The sequence below is a fragment of the Salvelinus namaycush genome, chromosome 17 (genome assembly GCF_016432855.1).
Source record: "Salvelinus namaycush isolate Seneca chromosome 17, SaNama_1.0, whole genome shotgun sequence".
NCBI lineage: Eukaryota > Metazoa > Chordata > Actinopteri > Salmoniformes > Salmonidae > Salvelinus > Salvelinus namaycush.
In genome coordinates this window covers 17,987,277-18,011,708 of record NC_052323.1, presented here as the reverse complement: position 1 = coordinate 18,011,708, position 24,432 = coordinate 17,987,277, and the positions used below count along the sequence as shown (strand labels likewise).

Here is a 24,432-nt window from a genome sequence, read left to right as displayed (position 1 = left end):
ATGTTGGGCTTTCATTTGCTGTACGCTGTGTATTTTTCAGAAATGTTTTAAGATGAGTAATTAGGTATTTGACGTTGGTCTCTGTAATTATTCTGGCAGCTTCGGCACTATTTCAGATTGCAGCTGCAATGTAGAACTGTGATTTATACCTGAAATATGCACATTTTTCTAAAAAAAACATATGCTATACAATAAATATGTTATCAGACTGTCATCTTATGAAGTTGTTTCTTGGTTAGTGGCTATATATATCTTTATTTGGTCGAAATTGTGATAGCTACCCATGCAGGAAAAAAATGGTGGAAAAAAAAAGTTGTGTCTTTTGCTATCGTGGTTAGCTAATAGATTTACATATTGTGTCTTCCCTGTAAAACATTTTAAAAATCAGAAATAATGGCTGGATTCACAAGATGTGTATCTTTCATCTGGTGTCTTGGACTTGTGATTTAATGATATTTAGATGCTAGTATTTACTTGTGACGCTATGCTAGGCTATGCTAGTCAGCTTTTTTACTGTGGGGGGTGCTCCCGGATCCGGGATGCTGTGCAAGTAGATTAATGAAGGGAAGTGCTACAATACGTGTGATAACATTTTTCAGTGGGCCGATAGAAAAGTCAGAAAACCTTGCACATTGTCACTTAGTGTGTTGTGCTTCAAACTAAAAGTAGTAGATAATGAGAAAATGAGGTGCAGCATGTTTCAAAAGTAGTAGATTTCAAATGTTTTAAAAGTTTCTTGCTCTTATTTCTATGCATTAAAATCACACCAATACATCAAACATGATGAAGTTACAATAACAATGAAAGCCTATCTTACAGTTCCCCAATTAAAAAGCCTTTCAACTCTCGAACATTTCTGTTATTGTATATCACAAGCATCAAAAAACAAAACCCTGCCATGCAATCAATACACTGTACTATTGTCACGACTTCTACCGAAGGTAACTCCTCTCCCTGTTCGGGCGGCGCTCGGCGCTCGGCGTCGCCGGTTTACTAGCCGCCACCGATCCCTTTTTCCTTTTCTGGTTGTTTTGTCTGTGTTCCTTTTCACACCTGGTTTCAATTGCGTTTATTTCTGTGTGTATATAGGGCACCTGTTACCTGCCTTATTTCGTGCGGGATTAAGCTTGTGGGGGTTTTGCGCTCGTTTGTCGTTGATATTTCTTGTTCTCGTTATTACGCACGTGTAGTTTATTTTCGGAACTGAGTTTGTTCCTCCGTGCGTTTGGCACGAGTTTCGGTTTTGTTTTCACTGATCTGCTCTATGAGACCTTATATAGAGGGATATGTGCCAATTTTGTATTGGTGGACTATGTATATATAATTATTATATTAAACACGCTTCTCAGTATCCCTGCTCTCCTGCGCCTGACTCCTACACCTCTCACCGAGACGCACCTTATCACAACTATACACTCCTTTGACATTTTAAATGATACTTAACACTAGAAATGCCTAGAGGGACCCCTTCAAGCCAATGATGAGTCTTTCAGATGTCAACATTCTAACAGTCTAATAAATACATGTGATGTATGCTATTGGTAAAATAATTATTTGTTTGTGTTTAAGAAGGTAAAATTAGAATATGAAAGAAAATGTATTTTCAAAAACAACTTTTTCATTAGTTTATGTAACAGTATGAACAAAATAAAAAGCACTAAATCACTACAATTCAAGTTTTAAAATCCATGAAATAAACATCATCACATTGATCATTCACTATTCATGTTGTTAAAGGCAGGTCTGAAGGAACATAATGAAAATAAGAAAATAAATGTCAAAAGAATAGAATGGTCTTTTATTGGTTTAAATACATTACTGTGCTTTGAGTTTCAAGATTAAAAGAGTGATAAGTGGTATTATATCATCATTAGTCATTATTTCATAAGGTAATCTCAAAGCCTGGTTGATCCCCATAGCAACTCTTAGGACATCCACCGTGATCCACCTGAGAGACTTCATATTCCTCTGCTTACACACCATCATCTGGAGAGAGAGAGGGAGAATTAAGCAGAATAAAATGAGAAATGTTTAAAACAAATATAGACCTTAATTGAAAGGTACAATATATGGTTACTGACCTTGCTCTTGAGGACAGGTTTTCTTCTTGTTGAAACAGTATGATCCCAGACAGATTGCCAGCAGAATGAAGACTTCAGCAAGTTGGAAATAAACAAACATATTGAACCCAGGTCCTGTGGAAAAGAGAGACAGAATAACACATAAATTAAGAAGGCAACAGTAAACATGTCAACCCCCACGAATGATTCTGTTTTTTAGCTAATCCACACCCTGTACTTCATGTAATGCACCAAAGAAAAAACGCCACCTGCTGGAGAAGACTTTTAGGTCCAGCTATCCCTCTCGCTTCACCTCCTCTCTAGGTGTGAATCACAAATTTCATTTCAATACTATAGCTCCCACCTTGGGCCAATTGGTATATACACTGCTCAAAAAAATAAAGGGAACACTAAAATAACACATCCTAGATCTGAATGAATGAAATATTCTTATTAAATACTTTTTTCTTTACATAGTTGAATGTGCTGACAACAAAATCACACAAACATTATCAATGGAAATCAAATTTATCAACCCATGGAGGTCTGGATTTGGAGTCACACTCAAAATTAAAGTGGAAAACCACACTACAGGCTGATCCAACTTTGATGTAATGTCCTTAAAACAAGTCAAAATGAGTCTCAGTAGTGTGTGTGGCCTCCACGTGCCTGTATGACCTCCCTACAACGCCTGGGCATGCTCCTGATGAGGTGGCGGATGGTCTCCTGAGGGATCTCCTCCCAGACCTGGACTAAAGCATCCGCCAACTCCTGGACAGTCTTGCATTAGGAGGAACCCAGGGCCAACCGCACCAGCATATGGTCTCACAAGGGGTCTGAGGATCTCATCTCGGTACCTAATGGCAGTCAGGCTACCTCTGGCGAGCACATGGAGGGCTGTGCGGCCCCCCAAAGAAATGCCACCCCATACCATGACTGACCCACCGCCAAACCGGTCATGCTGGAGGATGTTGCAGGCAGCAGAACGTTCTCCACGGCGTCTCCAGACTCTGTCACGTCTGTCACGTGCTCAGTGTGAACCTGCTTTCATCTGTGAAGAGCACAGGGCGCCAGTGGCGAATTTTCCAATCTTGGTGTTCTCTGGCAAATGCCAAACGTCCTGCACGGTGTTGGGCTGTAAGCACAACCCCCACCTGTGGACGTCGGGCCCTCATACCACCCTCATGGAGTCTGTTTCTGACCGTTTGAGCAGACACATGCACATTTGTGGCCTGCTGGAGGTCATTTTGCAGGGCTCTGGCAGTGCTCCTCCTTGCACAAAGGCGGAGGTAGCGGTCCTGCTGCTGGGTTGTTGCCCTCCTACGGCCTCCTCCACTTCTCCTGATGTACTGGCCTGTCTCCTGATAGCGCCTCCATGCTCTGAACACTACGCTGACAGACACAGCAAACCTTCTTGCCACAGCTCGCATTGATGTGCCATCCTGGATGAGCTGCACTACCTGAGCCACTTGTGTGGGTTGTAGACTCCGTCTCATGCTAGACTCCGTCTGAAGCACCGCCAGCATTCAAAAGTGACCAAAACATCAGCCAGGAAGCATAGGAACTGAGAAGTGGTCTGTGGTCACCACCTGCAGAACCACTCCTTTATTGGGGGTGTCTTGCTAATTGCCTATAATTTCCACCTTTTCCACCAACTACTGCACTCCAGTTCATCTGGTGGCGGTAATGCACCTTAAAGTTGGTTGCCAACCGCCATATAAAATCCGGAGAAGAAGAAGAATGAATGACGAGAGATTAATCAAAGAAAACAAACAAAAAATAACTACTGTAAGTTTCCCCCTTTATCTGTGGATTATTTGTCAGAGTAGAGAACACACAACTTTGTGTAACTCAAAATGGGTCAACATTCTACAAAGACCCAGCTAAAAATGGACCATATGCATTTCAGGTAAAATAACAACTCAATGTTTATCTGCCAATGCTTCATATTTGTTTCGACCTCTCCCCAAATTTATTTACACTGAACAAGAATATAAATGAAACAATTTCAAAGATTTTACTGAGTTACAGTTCATATGAGGAAATCAGTCAACTGAAACAAATTCATTAGGACCAAAACTATGGATTTCACATGACTGGGAATACAGATATGCATCTGTAGGGGCATGGATCAGAAAACCAGTCCGTATCGGGTGTGACCACCATTTACCTCATGCAGGGAGACACATCTCCTCCACATAGAGTTTATCAGGCTGTTGATTGTGGCCTGTGGAAGGTTGTCCCACTCCTCTTCAATGGCTGTGCTAAGTTGCTTGATATTGGCAGGAACTGAAACACGCTGTCGTACACATCAATCGAGAGCATCCCGATTGATGTGCTTAATGGGTGACATGTTTGGTAAGTATGCAGGCCATGGATGAACTGGGACATTTTAGGCTTCCAAGAATTGTGTACAGATCCTTGCAACATGGGGCCGTGCATTATCATGCTGAAACGTCAGGTGATGGCGGCGGTTGAATGGCATGACAATGGACCTCAGGATCTTGTCACAGTTTCTATATGCATTCCAATTGTCATCAATAAAATGCAATTGTGTTCGTTGTCCGTAGCTTATGCCTGCCCTTACCATAACCCCGCCGCCATCAAGGAGCACTCTGTTCACAACGTTGACATCAGCAAACTATTCGCCCATACGACGCCACACACGTGGTCTGTGGTTGTGTTGCCGGTTGGACGTACTGCCAAATTCTCTAAAATTACATTGGAGGCAGCTTATGGTAGGGAAATTAACATTCATTTCTCTGGCAACAGCTCTGGTCAGCATGCCAATTGCACACCCTCAAAACTTAGGGAATCTGTGGCATTGTATTGTGTGACAAAGCTGCACATTTTAGAGTGGCCTTTTATTGTACGCAGCACAAGGTGCACCAGTGTAATTATCATGCTGTTTAATCAGCTTCTTGATATGTCACACCTGTCACATGGATGGATAACCTTGGCAAAGGAGAAATGCTTACCAACAGGGATGTTAACAAATTTGTTCACAACATTTGAGAGAAATAAGCTTTTTGTGAGAATGGAACATTTCTGGGATATTTTATTTCAGCTCATGAAACATGGGACCAACACTTTACATGTCGCATTCATATTTTTGTTCAGTATAGTTGGTTGAGTTTACAGTTGGTTTTGGTATTTTAACATGCGTGTCTGATGAGGATAGACAAAATCAATATGGGCACCATTGGAGTCAGTTTGGTCATCATGTAATAGACGGACTGAGACCGATTCACTGTCCCCTCCCCAATTTCATCTATGAGGAACAACTAATCAGCAAATGAATAAAATTTGTTAAAATTACTATATCAAACTTACCGGTAGCACCAGCGGTTAGTTGACAGTGGAACTGGTCATTGTCGGTGGCATTCACCCACCCTGATATCTTTGTCCCGGTGGATAAGGTACAGTTAATATATATGAGCCCTGTAGGTAGGCAAAATAAACAGTCACAAACCTGTGTTGAAAAGTGGTGAATCCCATGCTGCTTCTCCTAAAGGTCTATTGATGATAATGACAATGATGATGATGTTGATGATGATAATAATCATGTGTAATGTTTTGATAATGTATCTGCTAAACTAAACCAAACCAGAATTGGATTTTGGACCATAACTCATATTCTATCTTAATATATAAGGGAGATGGACTTGACAGGATATGGTTATGACCATGCAGTGGGAACTTTTACATTAAAATATTGGGGGGGCACACTCAATTAACAAAACTCATATGCATCGAAACCAGTACACATTGGCTACACATTGAATATACTAATAACCAAACCCAGAAATTAGTTTAGAGCCACATGCAAACGTTATAACATTTGGGTTATGATCAGTTTATGGCCACTTCCCATATCTGTAGCTCTTATTGCACGGAAGACCACGGTAGTTGAGCATACTTTTATAGAGTAAACTAGCTAGCAATCTGTCTGCAATATTGCGAAACTGCTTGCGTCTGTGTGCCTGTTAATTAATACAAGGTCCCGGTTAACAATATGCAACTTTTTTAACTTTAACGTTATTCCCTCGCTTCATCTATATGTATGTATATATATACAGTGGGGCAAAAAAGTATTTAGTCAGCCACCAATTGTGCAAGTTCTCCCACTTAAAAAGATGAGAGAGGCCTGTAATTTTCATCATAGGTACACTTCAACTATGACAGACAAAATGAGAAAAAAAATCCAGAAAATCAATTATGGAGGAAAATAAGTATTTGGTCACCTACAAACAAACAAGATTTCTGGCTCTCACAGACCTGTAACTTCTTCTTCTTTAAGAGGCTCCTCTGTCCTCCACTCGTTACCTGTATTAATGGCACCTGTTTGAACTTGTTATCAGTATAAAAGACACCTGTCCACAACCTCAAACAGTCACACTCCAAACTCCACTATGGCCAAGACCAAAGAGCTGTCAAAGGACACCAGAAACAAAATTGTAGACCTGCACCAGGCTGGGAAGACTGAATCTGCAATAGGTAAGCAGCTTGGTTTGAAGAAATCAACTGTGGGAGCAATTATTAGGAAATGGAAGACATACAAGCCCACTGATAATCTCCCTCGATCTGGGGCTCCACGCAAGATCTCACCCCGTGGGGTCAAAATGATCACAAGAACGGTGAGCAAAAATCCCAGTACCACACGGGGGGACCTAGTGAATGACCTGCAGAGAGCTGGGACCAAAGTAACAAAGCCTACCATCAGTAACACACTACGCCGCCAGGGACTCAAATCCTGCAGTGCCAGATGTGTCCCCCTGCTTAAGCCAGTACATGTCCAGGCCCGTCTGAAGTTTGCTAGAGAGCATTTGGATGATCCAGAAGAAGATTGGGAGAATGTCATATGGTCAGATGAAACCAAAATATAACTTTTTGGTAAAAACTCAACTCGTCGTGTTTGGAGGACAAAGAATGCTGAGTTGCATCCAAAGAACACCATACCTACTGTGAAGCATGGGGGTGGAAACATCATGCTTTGGGGCTGTTTTTCTGCAAAGGGACCAGGACGACTGATCCGTGTAAAGGACAGAATGAATGGGGCCATGTATCGTGAGATTTTGAGTGAAAACCTCCTTCCATCAGCAAGGGCATTGAAGATGAAACGTGGCTGGGTCTTTCAGTATGACAATGATCCCAAACACACCGCCCGGGCAACAAAGGAGTGGCTTCGTAAGAAGCATTTCAAGGTCCTGGAGTGGCCTAGCCAGTCTCCAGATCTCAACCCCATAGAAAATCTCTGGAGGGAGTTGAAAGTCTGTGTTGCCCAGCAACAGCCCCAAAACATCATTGCTCTAGAGGAGATCTGCATGGAGGAATGGGCCAAAATACCAGCAACAGTGTGTGAAAACCTTGTGAAGACTTACAGAAAACGTTTGACCTCTGTCATTGCCAACAAAGGGTATATAACAAAGTATTGAGATAAACTTTTGTTATTGACCAAATACTTATTTTCCACCATAATTTGCAAATAAATTCATTAAAAATCCTACAATGTGATTTTCTGGATTTTTATTACTCATTTTGTCTGTCATAGTTGAAGTGTACCTATGATGAAAATTACAGGCCTCTCTCATCTTTTTATGTGGGAGAACTTGCACAATTGGTGGCTGACTAAATACTTTTTTGCCCCACTGTACATATACATATTGATCATCCTTGATGTGTTTCTACAACTTGATTGGAGTCCACCTGTGTTAAATTCAATTGATTAAAAATGATTTGTATAAAATTCCACAGATCAAAACAAATCAAATTGCATTGGTCATATACATGTGTTTAGCAGATTTTATTGCGGGTTTAGCGAAATGCATGTGTTTCTAGCTCCAACGGTGCAGTAATACCTAACAAGTAATATCTAACAATTTCACAACAATACACACAATACACACACACATCTAAAGTAAAGGACTGGAATTAAGAATATATATAAATTTGGACAAACAATGTCAGAGCAGCATAGACTAAGATACAGTAGAATAGAATAGAATACAGTATAAATATATGAGATTAAAATATCTAAACATTATTAAAGTGAATAGTGTCCCATTATTAAAGTGGCCAGTGACTTCAAGTCTATGTATATATGGCAGCAGCCTCTAATGTGATAGTGATGACTATTTAACAGTCTGATCGCCTTGAGATAGAAACTGTTTTTCAGCCTCTCAGTCGCATCTTTGATGCAACTATACTGACTTTGCCTTCTGGATGATAGCGGGGTGACAGGCAGTGGCTCGGGTGGTTGTTGTCCTTCATGATCTTTTTGGCCTTTCTGTGACATCGGGTGCTGTAGGTGTTGTTGAGGGCAGGTAGTTTGCCCCCGGTGATGCGTTGGGCAGACCACCCTTTGGAGAGCCCTGCGGTTGCGGTGGTGCATTTGTCGTACCAGACAGTGACACAGCCCGACAAGATCCTCTCAATTTTGCATCTGTAAAAGTTTGTGAGGGTTTTAGGTGCCAAGTCAAATTTCTTCAGCGTCTTGTGGCTGGTTTTCCCTTTGTAGTCCGTGATTGTCTGTAGACCCTGCCACATACGTCTCATGTCTGAGCCGTTGAATTGCGACTCCACTTTGACTCTATACTGACGATTTGCATTTGATTGCCTTACGGACGAATACACTGATACAGTTGCTGAGTTTATCAGGAAGTGTATAGGAGATGTTGTACCTATACACTTCCTGATAAACTCAGTCACTGTATCAGTGTATTCGTCAATGTTATTCTCAGAGGCTACCCGGAATATATCCCAGTCCGCTTGATCAAAACAATCTTGAAGCGAGGATTCTGATTGGTAACACCAGCTTTGAATAGTTCTTAGCACAGGTACTTCTTGTTTGAGTTTCTGCCAATAGGAAGGGAGGAGCAAAATGGAGTCGTGATCAGATTTGATGAATGGAGGGCGGGGGAAGGCCTTGTAGGCATCCCGGAAGTTGGAGTAGCAGTGTCGAGTGTTTTAGCAGCGCGATCGGTCGGCATTTGATTGTGAGGTATTCTAGGTCGGGTGAACAAAAGGACTTGAGTTCCTGTGTGTTATCACAAACACACCATGAGTAGTTAATCATGAAACATACACCCCTGCCCTTCTTCTTCCTGGAGAGATATGTATTCTTGTCTGAGCAATGAACTGAGAACCCAACTGGCTGTATGGACACAGACAGTATATTCCGAGAGAGCCATGTTTCCGTGAAACAGAGTATGTTGCAATCCCTGATGTCTCTCTGGAAGGAAATCCTCGCCTTGAACTTTATTATCCAGATACTGAACATTAGCGAGTAATATACTCGGAAGCGGTGGGTGGTGTGTGCACCTCCTGAGTTGGACTAGAAGTCCACTCCGAAATCCTCTTCTCCGCCGGCAGTATTTTGGATCAACCTCTGGAATTAGTTCAATTACCCTGTGTGGTATGAACAAAGGATCAGATTCGGGAAAGTCGAATTCCTGGTCGTAATGCTGGTAATACTGGTGAGTTACCGCCACTCTGATATCCAAAAGTTTTTCCCGGCTGTATGTAATAATACGAAAAAAATTCTGGCCTAATAATGTAAGAAATAACACATAAAAAACAAAACACTGCAAAGTTGTCTCGGGGCTAATAGCACGGCTGCCCTATCTATTGGTGACATTTTCAGTGGTGTTCAGTGTTTGACAGTGCATGTCAGAGCAAATACAAAGCAAGGAGGTCGAAGGAATTGTCCGTAGAACTCTAAGACAGGATTGTGTCGAGGCACAGATCTTAGGAAGGGTACAAAGAAATGTCTGCCGCACTGAAGGGGCCCCAAGAACACAGTGTTCTAAATCATTCTTAAATGGAAGAAGTTTGTAACCACCAAGACTCTTTCTAGAGCTGGCTGCTCGGCCAAACTGAGCAATTAGGGGAGAAGGACCTTGCTCAGGGAGTTGACCTAGTAGCTGATGGTCACTCAGACAGAGCTCCAGAGTTCATCTGTGGAGATGGGAGAATCTTCCAGAAGTACAACCTTCTCTGCAGCACTCCACCAATCAGGCCTTTATGGAAGAGTGGCCAGATGGAGGCCACTGCTTAGTTTGCCAAAAGGCACCTAAATGACTCTCAGACCATGAGAAACAAGATTTTCTGCTGATGAAACCAGGATTGAACTCTTTGGCCTGAATGCCAAGCGTTACGTCTGGAGGAAACCTGGCACCATCCCCATGGTGAAGCATAGCGGAGGCAGCATCATGCTTTATGGGTGTTTTTCAGCAGCAGGGACTGGGAGACTCGTCAGGATCGAGGGAAAAATGAACAGAGCAAAGTACAGAGAGATCCTTGATGAAAACCTGCTTCAGAGTGCTCAAGACCTCAGACTGGAGCGAAGGTTCATCTTCCAACAGGACGATGAACCTAGGCACAGAGCCTAGACAAAGAAGAGAGACTGCAGATTCTTTCAAACAACACTTTATTATAAGATTTGCAAAAATGGAGAATCAACTATCCAGTGAACAGTGCATAGTTGAAATCTCAACGAATAGTGCCGGTTCATTGCTTTTATAGAGAAAATACATACAACCCCTTTTCGGGACAAGTCTCAATGTCCTTGAGTGGCCCGACCAGAGGCCAGACTTGAACCCGATCGAACATCTCTGGAGAGATCTGAAAATAGCTGTGCAGTGACGCTCACCATCCTACCTGACAGAGCTTGAGAGGATGCAGAGAAGAATTGGAGAAACTCCCCAAATACAGGTGTGCCAAGCTTGTAGCATCATACCCACTTGAAGCTGTAATCGCTGAGAACTGAGTACTGAGTAAAGGGTCTGAACACTTATGTAAATGTGATATTTCAGTGTTTCAGTTTTAATACATTTAATTTCTTAAAACCTGTTTTTGCTTTGTCATTATGCAGTATTGTGTGTAGATTGATGAGGAAAAATAACAGTTAAATCCATTTTACAATAAGGCTGTAACATAACAAAATGTGGAAAAAGTCAAGGGGTCTGAATACTTTCCAAATGCACTGTGTGTGTGTGTGTGTGTGTGTGTGTGTGTGCGTGTGTGCGTGCGTGCGTGTGTGTGTGTGTGTGTGTGCGTGCGTGTGATGGGATGTGTAGGCATTATGGCCAGTATGTGAACAGAATATTTAGTATATCTGTAGAATACGTAAGATAGAATAGTACATATACAGTAGTAGTTTAATGGATGGCTGTGTGGTCCTCCCACTACCTGGGAAACCATACAGTCTATTAGGCTACTGATTAAATAAATGATGATGAACTTCACATAGTGGGAATAGTGCACGGTGATGAGCTTGATGCTGCTTTCCAGTAAATATCGAGGGTCATATTATGGTGACATGATTATCGATGCTTAGCTGCCATTTGACAAATAAAAACATACTAGCTCTTATCCATAATAATCTCATCATGTAGACTAACTAACCTACCCGCACAGCCTACCCGCACCGTATCTGCCAGCTGTTGGCTAGAGTGCACGTGCCAAGACCAGAATAGGCACATTTGCTATTTAACACAACAGTTTTTGTGACGAAACTATTGGTGAGTTTAAAATGCAATGGAAACACATTGAACTTTTGATTTTTATTCGGTACATGAAAACTTAAGCAAAAAGTAAATTGTGTGTGCACTACGTCATCAAGCACTGATTTTTATCCACAACAAGTCAGTTTTGTGGAAACACCACCGGTGGGAAAATGTCACACATTTTAGAACATTCCCATGAAAATCTGTCAACACTTGGATTGAAATCTAGCTAATGACACTTATTCAGAAAATGATTTGTTATAAAATTGGACTGTAGACAAGCTTTTGTTATTATTTCAGAGGCTCAATTAAAAACAATGTCTATCAAAACACTATAAAGCAGGGGGTTGATGAAGAAAAAATACTCAGTACGTTCTCCACCAAACTCTAATAGTGTAACACCTGGAAAACAAATGTGTCAGCATTTCAGGTCCATCATTGCAGAAAGTACACTTGACATCAATGTATGTAAACCTTGACACCATTGTGTTGGAGAGGTACACATTGTGCAGAATCTTTAGGTGCACCTATTTTATCCTATAGAAATACAACACGTAAAGGGACAAAGCCAAGCCTTTCACCATTGAATGTCTAATGGTTGTTTAATTACAAAAGGATTTCCCTGTTTCCTTGTTCTTTTGCTATAAAAAGTATTATCTTATGTGTTTATTTGTACACTTGGGACTTTTGATATCAATACCATTAATAAATAGACTGGGTTCTATTCTAAGTATACCTTGAAAATGTGACTTTTCATTAGCTGGGAGATACCTGAGGGAATAGCATTAAGCACAGAAAAATATTCTTTGTGTGTAACTAGGGCAGGCTTTGACTCTGAACACTAGAACCCCATAGGCCAACGGCCACTAACGTTTGATTTTGTAATTTAAATACTCAGCCCCGCAAAAAAGCTATAAAAAAAGCTAAGCTCAGTTGTCAGAATTTTTAAATCACAAACAGTATTTAGAGTATTTTTCCCACACCTGTTCCTAACCTACAGCCAAGACAATGTGCTGTAGGACAGGCGCTAATGCGTCTCTCTCCTCACTGAATGAACGACGAGTGGGCGATAATTGTGCACCTTACTTCACAATTGTATTTAAATTAGGCTTAACTGAACGATAAGGAGGGTGAAGAGGTTGATTTAATTTCGAACAGCAATAGTGTAATGATGAGTTTGTGCTCTACCTATTTATCAGTGTTGGCGATCATGTTAAAAATTTGACCGCGTACCTTTTTACTTTGTAAAAATAACCTGTTTTGGGACTGTTTTATTTACTTTAACTCTATTACTAATCAAACGTATTTTAAGGGAACCAAAAAATGCTACATGTTGCAGGAGGCCTTTAGAATAATGCAATACATTGACTCTGTCCATCTCCCAGCCTACTGAACGATTGGCAAATGGATGGAATGGGCGATGACTGTGCAAGTTACTTCACAATCGAATTAAAATGAGGCCTAACTGAATGATGAGGGTGAAGAGGTTGATTTAATGTAGAACAACATTAGTGTAATGGTGAGTTTGTGTTAAGCCTATTTATTAGCATTGGCGCTCATGTTAATTATTTGACCGTGTGCCTTGAAGGTTGATACTATTCTCTTTTACGTTTTACTTTTAAAAAATAAGCTGTTACATTAATGTTTTATTTACTTTAACTCTATTACTAATCAAACGTATTTTAAGGGAACCAAAAAATGCTACATGTTGCAGGAGGCCTTTAGAATAATGCAATACATTGACTCTGTCCAAGTTGATGAGCGGGAAACAAACGATGCCTGCACAGCGGCCCATCGAAACTACACCTAAACTAATTTCACATATAATAAGAGTTAAAGATAAATTGACAATAATCTGATGAGTGACAATATTAGGCCTATCAGTTGTCAAATTGTACATGAAGAGATTGGCACATCTTGTAATTGACAGATACAGGTAAAATATTTAGATTTCTATATTGCATCTGAAAGAGCATATTGAGCAGTTTCTATGACACTAGCCAATATTTCTTTATGCAATTAATCATTGACAATTGTTTATCCACGGGTGATTTTGTTTAGGAATACAGCATATCATTTCACCAAATGATTTCACCTGTTATTATTATGATTCTCTTTTTCGATTCTTTGTCAAAATAACCTGTAACTGGACTTTATTAATTACTATAACTCTATTACTAATCGAATCTACAAATAAAGTTGGTCAAATGGACGACAATTATGTTTTTAATGTAAGGGAAACTAAAACAGGCTATAGGCCGATGTTTTTTCTAGGACTTTGTAGAATTGTACAAAACATATCCTTGACTCTGGCTAAACAAATAACTATTGTTGTTTTTTTTATTGATATATTCCGATGAATGTTTATTCATGCAATTAATCCTTTACAATATATTTATCAAGCATTTATTTATCAAGCATTGTTGATATGCATCTGAAGCATCTGCTAAAGTAGATTCCCCCATCGTTCTCTAGGGGGTGCTGATAGGCTGAAAGACCAGGCGGTTCCAGTGTGAATTACTTCATAACTTAACATTTGGCCACGACTATCAAACATGTCACCTACAAAGATTACATTTTTCTCTGTCCAATTTTGCATAAAAATTATTTTGTTTTTAATAGTGATATTACCATTATTTCACAGAACAGCTTTAAGAAGTGAAAAGTCATGCACAAAACATCATGTCCATGCCAGAAGGGCTTGCTGATAGAAAAATATATATACTGTAATTACAAGACAACAAAAATTGTAAACTAACAATTTTCTTAAAAATATTATGAGGAATAAAAAAGTATAACGTCTCTGGAGTAGTTATGCCTTTTTTTCAACCACTTAATCTTAGAGGTATTATTCATATCCACAAAATCCAATAACTGAAAACCTCCTTCTCCCCTAGTCACAGAGAGCACTTTCTTTTTAAGGTGGTGATGTTTGTTTTTCCATACAACATTGGGAAATGAGTTGTTCATCTCCTTACATGTGGATTCATGTACAAAAAGAAATAGAACTGGATAAACAAACCGAGATATACCCTTAGCCTTCATAAATAGAACTGGATAAACAAACCGAGATATACCCTTAGCCTTCATAAATAGAACTGGATAAACAAACCGAGATATACCCTTAGCCTTCATAAATAGAACTGGATAAACAAACCGAGATATACCCTTAGCCTTCATAAATAGAACTGGATAAACAAACCGAGATATACCATTAGCCTTCATAAATAGAACTGGATAAACAAACCGAGATATACCCTTAGCCTTCATAAATAGAAGTGGATAAACAAACCGAGATATACCCTTAGCCTTCATAAATAGAACTGGATAAACAAACCGAGATATACCCTTAGCCTTCATAAATAGAACTGGATAAACAAACCGAGATATACCCTTAGCCTTCATAAATAGAACCCTTACTAAAATGGATGTTTTGCCTGCTAGCTCTCCCAGCTGTTGCTGCAATGAAGTAGGGTCCCCATGAGTAACAGCACCCTGAGCCAATCATGATCTCTGTCTGCCCCTCCACCACAGAAAGCAGAGTGAGGCTGAAACAGCTGCATTTTGGAGCTGCCTGACTCAATACAAATTTACCAAAAACAATACAATGGGAAAGCAACCACTTATGCTTTATTATATGAACACATTTTTTAAATAAAATTCAATTGTTTGCTAACAGATATGATATATTGCTGTGACATGAAATAATAGAATTGCTTGCAAATCACCTGCACTTACTGCAGCTCCACTGTGACCATGGTTATTTCAATATTGTTTGTTTAAATCGATCAAAAGTAGAGGACTTTCAGGACCATGCATTGTCTTGTTGCACTGCAGTTAATCAGGAGATGAAGGCGTTGTCATGGTATAGCTGACCCCAATCATTTCTGATTCATTTAGGATTTTAGACAAACATGACGAAGTTGACCAAAACTCTGGACACATATTTTTTAGGAATCACGGTTTTGAGAGAAATATTACTTTAAGTCAGAGAGCGCTATTGCAAGAAACTACATGAGCTCCTTCAGAAACTACATGAGCTCCTTCAGAAACTACATGAGCTCCTTCAGAAACTACATGAGCTCCTTCAGAAACTACATGAGCTCCTTCAGAAACTACATGAGCTCCTTCAGAAACTACATGAGCTCCTTCAGAAACTACATGAGCTCCTTCAGAAACTACATGAGCTCCTTCAGAAACTACATGAGCTCCTTCAGAAACTACATGAGCTCCTTCAGAAACCACATGAGCTCCTTCAGAAACTACATGAGCTCCTTTAACAGTTATTATACATTTTCACAAGTTTTAAGAATTGTAAACACTTTTTGGGGGAGTTTGAAATTGTGAACCTTTGCTCTAGACAAGGGCATTTCCTGGCACAGAGCCCACATGGAAATGAATAATATTGCAAATATTTTACCTTTTAAAATTCCCTAAATGTATTTTTTTGGCTCAAATAATGAGAACGATTTAAAAAAGAAAAGTTTCCCTGACAGACAAGGATTGCCCAAACTTTCAAGTATCCCTATACAGTCATGTAGCTATATTTTTTAAAGAGGGTTAGCTATTTACCTTCAATGAACAGGTGCAGTCTTCTGGTGGCCAATGAACTTCCATTAGAATGAAATGTTTCTAAGAGGTATTCATCAGAATCCGTCTTTTCTGTGTTAGATATCATAAATGTCCTGTTGTTCATGAAGAACTCTGATCTAGCTTTAATGGAGTCAGCGATTATCATTTTGTTTCTTCTCATTCGGAGTATCTCTGTAGTTACACCAGTGGGATCTTTTTTAAATGTGAGTTCAGATACTGTGGTATCAGTCAGCTGGAGATAGACAGTTCCTCCCAGAGCTCCATAACACTGAGATCCATCCTCCCTAGCATCACAGGAGGTGGTCAACATACCTGAGGACAAAGTTGAACATTGTGTCACAATTCTGACACAACTGGTATAAGTGGATAGAGTGAAAATATGTTACTGTCATAACTATGACTGAACTGGAGTGCTTTTTTGTAATTTAATTGTCTGACACTGAGTTGACAATAACTTCAAAGATGACTTCTACAATGAGTGGGATACAGCAGAAAACAGTGTTGAAAGGAACAATCAGATGGAGCAGTCTCAGGTTTGCCAGGAATATGCATATCTTTTATCAACAATATATTTTCCAAACACCAATTATGCTGTTGCAATGATAAGGGCACACAAGCCATCTAAAGTTACACTCAGATATGGTTGGAATGGAAAACCTCTAACTCTCTACCTCCCTCCTGTCTCCATATAGCCATAGTCTTCACAGTCTGAAAATAGTAGGCTCTTGCATAATGAGCTACGACACAAATAAAGACGTAACTTACCATGAGACACTCCTGCGATCATCACCAACAATCCAAAAACAGCCTCCATGTCTCTCTCTTCACTCCCTAATTCAATTAACGGACTTCAAATGAGCCCCAAAAATACGTTTCCTTTACTGTTGTCCACAAGTCTGGCTATGCAAGTCAAACTGAGAAAAAGCTGCAACTGAAACCTCTTGATGTGTTGTCTTCCTCGTTCTAGAATGAACAGTTCTGATATTAGCTAGCCCCCTTTCCTCTGACAAAAGGGTGCGGAAACACAAGTGTGTAATTTAACTTCCTTACTTTGATAAAACAATGACACATTTGTCTCTTGACAAGAAGTCTTCAAATTTAGTTTTCAAATCCAGAGCAAATATTATCATATTCCAATACACAATAGGGGAGACTGGGGAACAAAGTAACACGAGGCACAAAGTAACAACACAGTAACTCAGATTAGAAATGACGTAGAAAGCTGTTACTCAATCTGTTAATGCTTGGTTAGTGTATCTACATAACTAGGACGTTTTGCTTCAATCCATAAATAGTGTTTTTTTTTATTAACAATTTTTTAAAAATCAGGCTGAATTCTAAATATTTTTGCCTTCTCTCTTTCTTGATTATTGACCTCAAGATCATTCCCCATGTATTTAATCATATATCAGTTTTACAGTGGAACATTCCCCATGTATCTAATCATGTATCAGTTTTACAGTGTAACATTCCCCATGTATCTAATCATATATCAGTTTTACAGTGGAACATTCCCCATGTATCTAATCACATATCAGTTTTACAGTGGAACATTCCCCATGTATCTAATCATATATCAGTTTTACAGTGGAACATTCCCCATGTATCTAATCATATATCAGTTTTACAGTGGAACATTCCCCATGTATTTAATCATATATCAGTTTTACAGTGGAACATTCCCCATGTATCTAATCATGTATCAGTTTTACAGTGGAACATTCCCCATGTGTCTAATCATATATCAGTTTTACAGTGGAACATTCCCCATGTATCTAATCATATATCAGTTTTACAGTGGAACATTCCCCATGTATCTAATCATGTATCAGTTTTACAGTGGAACATTCCCAATGTATCTAATCATATATCAGTTTTACAGTGGAACATTCCCCATGTATCTAATCTTACAGTCCCTTCGGAAAGTATTCAGACCCTGTGACACCTTTGGCCGTGATTACAACCGAGAGTCTTCTCAAGCTTGGCACACCTGTATTTGGGCAGTTTCTCCCCAATCTTCGCTGCAGATCCTCCCAAACTCTGTCAGGTTGGATGGGGAGCGTTGCTGCACAGCTATATTCAGGTCTCTCCAGAGATGTTTGATCAGGTTCAAGTCTGGGCTCTAGCTGAGCCACTCAAGGACATTCAGAGACTTGACCCAAAGCCACTCCTGCGCTGTATTGGCTGTGTGCGCAGGGTTGTTGTCCTGTTGGAAGGTGAACCTTCACCCCAATCTGATGTCCTGAGCGCTCTGGTGTAGGTTTTCATTAAGGATCTCTCTGTACTTTGCTCCGTTCATCTTTGCCTCGATCCTGTCTAGTCTCTCAATCCTTGCAGCTGAAAAACATCCCCACAGCGTGATGTTGCCACCACCATGCTTCGCCATAGGGATGATGCCAGGTTCCCTCCAGACGTGAAGCTTGGCATTAAGGACAAAGATTTCAATCTTGGTTTCATCAGACCAGAGAATCTTGTTTATCTTGGTCTGAGAGTCTTTAGGTGCCTTTCGGAAGACTCCAAGTGGGCAGTCATGTGCCTTTTACTGAGAAGTGGCTTCCGTCTGGCCACTCTACCATAAAGGCCTGATTGATGGAGTACTGCAGAGATGGTTGTCCTTCTGGAAGGTTCTCCCATCTCCACAGAGAAACTCTAGATGTCTGTCAGAGTGACCATTGGGTTATTGCCAGCAGCTTACTACCCTGCATACCACTGCTGGCTTGCTTCTGAAGCTAAGCAGCATCGGCCCTGGTCAGTCCCTGGATAGGAGACCAGATCCTGCTGGAAGTGGTGTTGGAGGGCCAGTAGGAGGCACTCTTTCCCCTGGTCTAAAAAATATCCCAAATCCCCAGGGCAATGATTGTGGACACTGCCCTGTGTTGGTTGCTGTCATTCGGATGGGATGTTAAACTGGTGTCCTATCTCTCTGAGGTCATTAAAGATCCCATGGCACTTATTGTAAGAGTAGGGGTGTTAACCCTGGTGTCCTAACTAAATTCCCAATCTGTCCCTCAAACCATCACGGTCACCTAATAATCCCCAGTTTACGATTGGCTCATTCATGCCCCTCCTCTCCCCTGTAACTATTCCCCAGGTCACTGCTGTAAATGAGAATATGTTCTCAGTCAACTTACCTGGTAAAATAATGGATAAATACATAAAAAATATATATTGGTCACCTCCCTGACCAAGGCCCTTCTCCCCCGATTGCTCAGTTTGGACAGGTGGCTAGCTCTAGGAAGAGTCTTGGTATTTCCAAACTTCTTCCATTTAAGAATGATGGAGGCCACTGTGTTCTTGGGGACCTTCAATGCTGCAGATATTTTTTGGAACCCTTCCCCAGATCTGTGCCTCAACACAATCCTGTCTCGGAGCTCTACGAACAATTCTTTCAACCTCATGGCTTGGTATTTGCTCTGACATGCACTGTCAACTTTGGGACCTTATGTAGACAGGTGTGTGCCTTTCCAAATCATGTCCAATCAATTGAACTTACCACAGGTGGACTCCAATCAAGTTGTAGAAACATCTCAAGGATGATCAATGGAAACAGGATTGCACCTGAGCTCAATTTCGAGTCTCATAGCAAAGGATCTGAATACTTATGTAAATAAGTTATTTCTGTTTTTGAAAAAGCTGTTTTTGCTTTTGTCATTATGTGGTATTGTGTGTAGATTGCTGAGGAGTTTTTATTTATTTAATCGATTTTAGAATAAGGTTGTAACGTAACTAAATGTGGAAAAACTCAAGGGGTCTGAATACTTTCCGAAAGCACTGTACATCCGTTTTCTCAGTTAGAAGAGATCTTTTGATTGGTGTAGTTGATGACAATAATTATTGTTGTATTTTCTTTTGACACTTATTCCGATTAAAAAGGCTCAGATTCACGCACCAAGACTCAGGTTAAACTCAGATTTGTAATGGGGGTAATTTGTAAGATTTGTTACAATTAACCCCTTACCTAAAAATCAATGGTATTTAATATGGTATTTAGACACATTCACATAATGATATAACATTTCACATTTTTACATCAAGTTTGCTAGTACAACTAAGAAAAATACCTTACTTTTGCCTAAAAGAGGAAATGAAAATATGTTTTGTCAATTTGGGGTATTTTAACCAGAATGTTTTTCAACCAGCCCTCATTCATACCATTGAAGATGTAACAATTAACCACATGAGAGACACAAGAAACAACTTCCATCACTGTCGGTTGAATTGTAAACAACTGGTCTGTCCTAGAATCGTCATTACAGTGGGTAATGGTAGATAAAATATGTATGTTGTTTGTGTAAAAATATGAATTCAACTCAAATATTATTTTCATACTAAGAAAAAGTATAAAACTGTTACTTTGTTCACCGGGCTCCCCTACAATACAAAAGGCTATCACACATCAGTACAAATATTCTTTCACTTGTACTATAATTGAAGTGTTACAATGATAAAGAGCCTTTCCAAATCATTACATTTACATTTTAGTCATTTAGCAGAAGCAAAAAAAGAACAAAATAAAAATAACCAAGAATGTAGAACAGCATTTCATATTATACTGATCCAGAACTCTTTTAAAACATGTTTCTGAAGTGCACTGTATCTTTAAGTTTTGTGTGACAAAGTGAATATCACACCAAATGTAGTATGGGGCAGCACACACATTAAAGTTCAAAGCAATAATGACATAGTTGTTAGGTTGAAAAACGTCTTCATATAAAAACATATTACATTCGTATTTATTGGCAAGTTAAAATGCAGTCATTCATCTGTTGTCCTGATGAAAGGTTTTGTTAATTCTGATGCCTCAACTAGCCTACTACCTAGCTCTACCTTTTATATATTGTAAGGGTTCTGCTAGATGTATAGACTCTATGGTTGTTGCAGAGTCCATACATCTTATTGTCAGGGTTACAGGTTCAAGCACTGTGAATGATGTGATTCAAATCCTCTCTCCAGAACATAATTGCATAAGTGAGCCCACTTGCAACACTTTAGTAGAACAAACATGCAGAGTAGTTGTATAGCATTGTATCTTTGCAATAAAGGAACAAAGGAAATGTAAACAAGTTTGGGTTTCTTGAAAAAGGCATTTTGTCTCCATTGCAGTTTCTTGTCAATAACCACTCTCTGCTTGGCCTACTAATGAGTACAACCTCTATCTCATCTCAGTTATAAGTTACAAGTTTGATCATTCTGAAGGCTGAGGTCCATTTAGTTCTGGGTCTGAAAATATGAGATGGGTGAAATCAGTTATTTTATGACAGTCAGATCCTAGTCTCTCGAGCCAGACGGCTTACTTCTGCAATCTTTGAATCAGTTGCCTACAGGCTTACAATCAGGAACGGACTACCGCATTTTCAGCCACGGGGGAAATCACCTAACTTCCTGCATTTCAACACGTTGCCATGGGGTCAGCGATTTTTTTTTTGCTGTTTTATAGCTCATCTCACGCTTTTGTTCACACTTTGCCATGAGGATGATAGAAAATGTTGCAGTTTTAAAGCCAATTTTTTGCAACTCTACACGTTGCTATCATATGTTATCTGGGGGTCCCTCGACCTCCAGGGGGCCCCCAACCCATGTGCCCTGCGTACACCATTCGGTAATCCAGCCCTAAATACGATGCTCCAAGGTCGGGATATCCAAGACTAGTCAGATCCTAGGTGAACACACATCTGTACTGTAGCCTCATTGATAGTAACTATGGTAACATTATGGTTGAGGTGATTGCTGTGTTCTAACCTGTAGTGCTGGACTTCTCCTTCTCCTCTGAGTACAGGAGGCTACCAGCATCACTACTATAAAAAATCTGATTTCACTGGTCCTAATTTCTCATCCTATAATGATGCCTGTGTTGCCTGTGTTAAGTAAATTATTGTAAAAAAGTGTATCTGTACAAGTCAAGGATTATTTCTCATGTAATGGTCTGATAACGGGTTTCCAGTATGCATACAAAGAAGGGCATTCTACGAGTTTATTTATTTTATTTTTATTTCACCTTTATTTAACCAGGTAGGCAAGTTGAGAACACGTTCTCATTTACAATTGCGACCTGGCCAAGATAAAGCAAAGCAGTTCGACACATACAACAACACATAGTTACACATGGAGTAAAACAAACATACAGTCAATAATACAGTGAAAAATAAGTCTATATACAATGTGAGCAAGTGAGGTGAGATAAGGGAGGTGAAGGCAAACAAAATATATATATAAATAAATAAAAATATAAAAAAGGCCATGGTGGCGAAGTAAATACAATATAGCAAGTAAAAACACTGGAATGGTTGGTTTGCAGTGGAAGAATGTGCAAAGTAGAGAAAGAAATAATGGGGTGCAAAGGAGCAAAATAAATAAATAAATACAGTAGGTAAAGAGGTAGTTGTTTGGGCTAAATTATAGATGGGCTATGTACAGGTGCAGTAATCTATGAGCTGCTCTGACAGCTGGTGCTTAAAGCTAGTGAGGGAGATAAGTGTTTCCAGTTTCAGAGATTTTTGTAGTTCGTTCCAGTCATTGGCAGCAGAGAACTGGAAGGAGAGGTGGCCAAAGGAAGAATTGGTTTTGGGGGTGACCAGAGAGATATACCTGCTGGAGCGCGTGCTACAGGTGGGTGCTGCTATAGTGACCAGCGAGCTGAGATAAGGGGGGACTTTACCTAGCAGGGTCTTGTAGATGACCTGGAGCCAGTGGGTTTGGCGACGAGTATGAAGCGCGGGGCCAGCCAACGAGAGTGTACAGGTCGCAGTGGTGGGTAGTATATGGGGCTTTGGTGACAAAACGGATGGCACTGTGATAGACTGCATCCAATTTATTGAGTAGGGTTTTGGAGGCTATTTTGTAAATGACATCACCGAAGTCGAGGATTGGTAGGATGGTCAGTTTTACAAGGGTATATTTGGCAGCATGAGTGAAGGATGCTTTGTTGCGGAATAGGAAGCCAATTCTAGATTTAACTTTGGATTGGAGATGTTTGATGTGAGTCTGGAAGGAGAGTTTACAGTCTAACCAGACACCTAGGTATTTGTAGTTGTCCACATATTCTAAGTCAGAGCCGTCCAGAGTAGTGATGTTGGACAGGCGGGCAGGTGCAGGCAGCGATCGGTTGAAGAGCATGCATTTAGTTTTACTTGTATTTAAGAGCAATTGGAGGCCACGGAAGGAGAGTTGTATGGCATTGAAGCTCGCCTGGAGGGTTGTTAACACAGTGTCAAAAGAAGGGCCAGAAGTATACAGAATAGTGTCGTCTGCGTAGAGGTGGATCAGAGACTCACCAGCAGCAAGAGCGACATCATTGATGTATACAGAGAAGAGAGTCGGTCCAAAAATTGAACCCTGTGGCACCCCCATAGAGACTGCCAGAGGCCCGGACAACAGACCCTCCGATTTGACACACTAAACTCGATCAGAGAAGTAGTTGGTGAACCAGGCGAGGCAATCATTAGAGAAACCAAGGCTGTCGAGTCTGCCGATGAGGATGTGGTGATTGACAGAGTCAAAAGCCTTGGCCAGGTCAATGAATACGGCTGCACAGTATTGTTTCTTATCGATGGGGGTTAAGATATCGTTTATGAACTTGAGCGTGGCTGAGGTGCACCCATGACCAGCTCTGAAACCAGATTGCATAGCGGAGAAGGTATGGTGGGATTCGAAATGGTCGGTAATCTGTTTGTTGACTTGGCTTTCGAAGACCTTAGAAAGGCAGGGTAGGATAGATATAGGTCTGTAGCTGTTTGGGTCAAGAGTGTCCCCCCCCTTTGAAGAGGGGGATGACCGCAGCTGCTTTCCAATCTTTGGGAATCTCAGACGACACGAAAGAGAGGTTGAAAAGGCTAGTAATAGGGGTGGCAACAATTTCAGCAGATAGTTTTAGAAAGAAAGGGTCCAGATTATCTAGCCCGGCTGATTTGTAAGGGTCCAGATTTTGCAGCTCTTTCAGCTCTATCAGCTGACTGTATTTGGGAGAAAGAGAAATGGGGAAGGCTTGGGCGAGTAGCTGAGGGGAGGGCAGTGCTGTTGACCGGGGTAGGGGTAGCCAGGTGGAAAGCATGGCCAGCCGTAGAAAAATGCTTATTGAAATTCTCAATTATAGTGGGTTTGTCGGTGGTGACAGTGTTTCCTATCTTCAGTGCAGTTGGAAGCTGGGAGGAGGTGTTCTTATTCTCCATGGACTTTACAGTGTCCCAGAACTTTTTTGAGTTTGTGTTGCAGGAAGCAAATTTCTGCTTGAAAAAGCTAGCCTTGGCTTTTCTAACTGCCTGTGTATATTGGTTTCT

The 24,432-nt window shown here is 40.4% G+C and overlaps 1 protein-coding gene across 1 annotated transcript; it reads right to left on the bottom strand.

Annotated features, from left to right (window-relative positions):
* Positions 1-1,427: 1,427 nt before the first annotated feature.
* LOC120062037 lies at positions 1,428-17,201 on the bottom strand. Its single transcript, XM_039011841.1, has 5 exons — positions 16,925-17,201; positions 16,139-16,471; positions 5,394-5,501; positions 2,082-2,195; positions 1,428-1,986 (listed from the first exon to the last, which is right to left on the bottom strand). The coding sequence occupies exons 1-5, from the start codon at positions 16,971-16,973 to the stop codon at positions 1,973-1,975; spliced, it is 618 nt and encodes a 205-aa protein (XP_038867769.1). The 5' UTR covers positions 16,974-17,201; the 3' UTR covers positions 1,428-1,972.
* Positions 17,202-24,432: the final 7,231 nt, after the last annotated feature.